Source organism: Bidens hawaiensis, unplaced genomic scaffold (assembly GCF_021521415.1).
Source record: "Bidens hawaiensis isolate Kalapana, Puna unplaced genomic scaffold, B.hawaiensis_p1.1 tig00001269_1, whole genome shotgun sequence".
In the NCBI taxonomy this organism is placed as follows: Eukaryota; Viridiplantae; Streptophyta; class Magnoliopsida; order Asterales; family Asteraceae; genus Bidens; species Bidens hawaiensis.
In genome coordinates this window covers 3155144-3159704 of record NW_027491072.1, presented here as the reverse complement: position 1 = coordinate 3159704, position 4561 = coordinate 3155144, and the positions used below count along the sequence as shown (strand labels likewise).

Here is a 4561-nt window from a genome sequence, read left to right as displayed (position 1 = left end):
TGCATACTACAAACTAGGATTGTTGTGCTACACATAACTGATTTTGTTGAAACTTATAAAACTCACCAACTATTCGTAGTTGACCCGTTTTAACATAATTTTCAGGTATACCAAAATTGGAGTAGAATGATTATGTGCTATGTCTTTGGATTGTGATCGATGCTATGTGAATAGATGCAACTGTACTAGTGTGGAGTAAAGCAGTGTAATGAACTGGTTTTTGATCTGTATCACCTAGTTTGTAAAGAAGTTAGAACGATGTAATATATTGTAAATTAGTTCGTAATGTTTCTTTATAAACAATATGGTTGATACTAGAAGTGTCTGTTACATTACCGTTTCACGCTTCCGCAAATTTCTAGACGGGGTGTGACAATATGCCTTGTCCCACCCCGCTAAATATGCTTAGCGAATGGGACCCTTTCGCTTCGCCATTCACTACACAACTCCTAGCGAAAGGCCTTAATATTAACTTCCTTTATGCTAACATCCCTAGTGTATGGGCATATCAAAATTGTCTCATTAGCTAAACATTTCTTAGTGAATGAGCTTTACATTAATGACAATCTAGTCCCTATACATTAACAAAAGACCAAAATCAACTAAACTAAGATCGAGCCGATAAAGCATGTATCAACAATACTTTAAATAGGTGATAATTAATAAAATGTTAAGAGATTCTTAAGACTTTGTAAAAGCATGTTTATGGATTTCTTTTATGAACATAAGAATTTATATTAACCAAAATCATAACTATATGAATATATAATTGGTGTGATATCTTAAGGAACACACCGATATAACAAAATTATGCCTATAACTGTTTATGGTTTCATAAACCGTCGTACGATAGATTTAAATGATCGGTCCGACCGTTATTAGAATGGCCATTTTAATCATTTTTTAATGTCATTAGTAAAAAGAATTAGAAATTCCACTTACCAATTAGAAGTTACAAGATATCAAAACAGATTTAATTAACTTTCATTACGAAGAAATGTAAATGATAAAACACGAATAATCAAAATAATTAAAAGTTTCACATCAAATAAAGATCCTCTTATATCTTTCGCATTAAATGCATGTTGGTGTTGTTTCAAGCTTGTCAATAGTTCACACGATTGCAGTTGGTGCGTATTTCACCATTATCTTGAGACTTGACATCAAGAATATTCGCAAGCTTCACCATGGAAACACTAAACTGGTTGGAAAAGAGTGAAGATTGGTAAGACAGCGCGTCTGTGATAGGTTTAGTCCTTGAATCGGAGTAGAGCAACTGATCGGTCGACAAGAGCCCCATCTTCTTCTTAAGATTACGGTAATATTGTACATCAAATGCTTTCGGGGTTATGGCATCAAGATACACATTTTCTGACGCCCATCTACACTTTCTCCTCAAGTAGTTTAAATATAGAGGATTGATAGATGGATCGGGTTTCTTTGTTCCTTTGTAGTCATACAATCGATATTGCACCGACTCGCATGTACTCCTTCCTATCGTGTGCGCACCTAGAAATTAAAGTATTTCTATGTTAATGATGTTTAAGAACTAGATTTGTTACAACAGAAAATCCTAAACCTAAAACTCTAAAACTCCGATAATATAATACCTGAGAGAACAACCAAGTCAAGAACATTTAAACCCTTGGACTGAAAGAACTCAATAAGTTGGGTAACACTTTCACGGCCCATGGGGACGCTAGCAGCTTCCTTCGCAAGGGAAACACGACCATCTTTCCTTCCAAACGGTATCGACCAAAAGGGCCCGCCAGCTAAAACCGTGGCATCTCTAGCTGCGGTGGTCAATATGTCAGCACACGAGACTGTTTTAGGGCATTTCTTCTCAAGATCCGCCTTGATATCATCGATCACTTGGAACCCTCTTAACGACTTGCTTACATTCCCGTACCTTTCACTCCCATTATGGTCTAAAAGTATTGAACCATCACATCCCTACAAAAACACAAATAATATATGCATGCAAACAAAAAGCCAAAGTATAACTATAAGTGGCATACAGGATGGATTGCATACCCTAACGGCACAATCGTGAAAATGTAATCTGATGAGACTAGGTGCGAGAGTCGGGTCCTTTTTAACCCATTCCTTGACTTTCCGGTAGATGATTCCTTCAACGTCTTTACAACTTTTATGATATAAAGAGTAGGAAAGATCCTCCTCAAAGGATGAAGCAGAATCTAACAAGTTGGGTACTTTGAGAGAATCTAGTAACCCTGGATCGTTTGAGGCCGAAACCGACATGAAAAACAAGATCGACACGAGTGAGACGATAGTGATGGTCATGCTAGCACTATTCTTCATGGTTACTCGATCTCTTAAGTTCAATGGATGATGAAGTGATTTGTGTTATATATATAGACATACATACATTTATATATTTATATTATTATATGTGTATTATGTTCGTGAAACGCATAATCTCTGTTCTCTCATCAACGTGCTAGCATGAAAATCTTTGATTATTTTATTATATATGTGTATAACCCTTGTTTTATTGTTTTAAAGTTTCAAACTTGCAATCCAAGTACGACTTCCGCACGTCGATTTATGATTATTTTATTTCGTTTCTTATTGTACAGATTTAAGTTTTCTGAAATCTAGTGATTTCTTTGTCATCAAAACAGTAAAGAATTAGCGACTATTATATTTATATTTATACGATTTGGGACAGGTCAACTGTCAACATATTTTCTTTTCGGTAACGGTGACGGAGTCAGGATTTTTTTCTAATGGGTTTAAGATTTTTTAATGTTTGATCTTTTTTTCTGGCGTAGGAGTTTTTGAACCTAGATGGATCGGGTTGGTCATTCGGTCAAATAAATAAAATACAATATCGTTATCATAACAAAAGTATATCGTCATCATTCAATAAAATACCAAGTAATATCAAATATAAAAAGATATTGCATATTATTATTGTTCCGTACGCGTTTTTTGTTTTGAAAATGGTCGCGACTTTGAAAAATAACTTATGTTCAATATAACAAATGTTCATATAATCAATTGAAGCCTTAAAGTCTTGAAGCAATAAATAAAAAGAGTTGACCGATTGTTGTTGTCTGGTTGAAGTTCGACGGTGAGGTATTCGTTGAAGCCTCGAGGTGAACAGGCGAATAGTCGAAGACGATAGAAACAGAAAATAATCGACGTTCTTTTTGTATTTAGTTTTTATTTAAGTATTATGTTTAATTAAGAATGTTAATTGGGTTGGGTTTATTTTCCCATTTTATGAATAGTTTTGGGTTTTTTTTTAATAATCTATATGGGTTATTATTGGCTAATTTATAATGTTTGTTAATAATTTGATAGCTTTTTAAAGCTTTTTATATTTATGAAAAATATATATTGCTAAAAAAATTAACTAAATTTTTCATAATCAATGTGTTTGAATGTTTTTTAAAAAATATGTTGGGTTCGCTCGTCGAAAATTAAGTGTTCGGTCGTTAATTCAATATCATACGTTGAATGTTCTTTTAAATAATACTGGGTTGGCTCGCCGATAAATAATGGGTTCGTTCGTTAATTCGATACCATAAGTTATATATAAATTCGAAAAAACAGCGGGTTCGGCCGAACCTGGTGTAAAGAATGTGGCTCCGCCAAGGTATAGTTTCGTCTTTGTTTCGTAACTTTGTAGTTGAGGGGCTTTGTCTAACAAACACACCAAGTATTATTTAATTTTCTTTTATATATAAAAATCATTTAAAATAATATGGTAGGTTTAGAAATAAGTAGGCCCTACACCTCTTTCCAATAGCGTCATTACGTGTCCGGTTAGCGTCTAACGTTACAAATTTTTGTGTGGTGCCCAGATTACATAGAACGTAATGGTGGGGAAGGTTCATGTACAAAATAATCTTAATATGACAACACAGAAAATGATACTAATATACCAAAAATAAGAACATAGGAAACAATATCAACTATAATACTAATCTACATAAGTATTGTTTTAAAATAACAAAGAAAAAAACATAATAATAACAACAAAATAATCAACACCAGCAATAAAATACATAAGAAAAAAACCTAATAATAACAATAAAATATAAATCAACAAATACTTAAAACGTCTCATAATCAGAAATCAGCAAATACAAACCAAAAAAATAACAACAAACAATTATAAAAACAAACCTAGTAATAACAAAAAATCGGTTATCACCGTTTTCATATTAATAATAAAATGTATTTGATCTTAAAACATGGTTTTTAATGTTAAAGTTCGAAATTCATTTGATCATTCCAATAACTTAATTGGTTGAACGTAGTAATATAAAAAATATATTTTATAGGCATGTGTATATTTCAAGTAAATTACATTTTTCGTTCTTTTAGTATATAGAAAATTGAGTAAACCACTAAAATTAGTTAATGAGGTTGAGTTACTTTTGCTAATTACATTCAAAATTACTTTTTTTATTTAATTTTTCTTTTTTCATTATTTTATTTATTTACACTTTTTTAATGTAATTGGGTCCTTCATGTTTCACCCGTCTTATCAATGCCGTCAAAATTTTTAACACTGTCTATTTTTCAA

General features: G+C 32.3%; 1 protein-coding gene across 1 annotated transcript; it reads right to left on the bottom strand.

Annotated features, from left to right (window-relative positions):
* Nucleotides 1-1075: 1075 nt before the first annotated feature.
* On the bottom strand, nt 1076-2366 carry LOC143570224 (peroxidase 7-like). Its single transcript, XM_077055928.1, has 3 exons — nt 2035-2366; nt 1611-1953; nt 1076-1509 (listed from the first exon to the last, which is right to left on the bottom strand). Exons 1-3 carry the CDS (start codon nt 2320-2322, stop codon nt 1106-1108), a joined length of 1035 nt encoding a protein of 344 aa, XP_076912043.1. The 5' UTR covers nt 2323-2366; the 3' UTR covers nt 1076-1105.
* Between the last annotated feature and the right edge of the window lie 2195 nt (nt 2367-4561).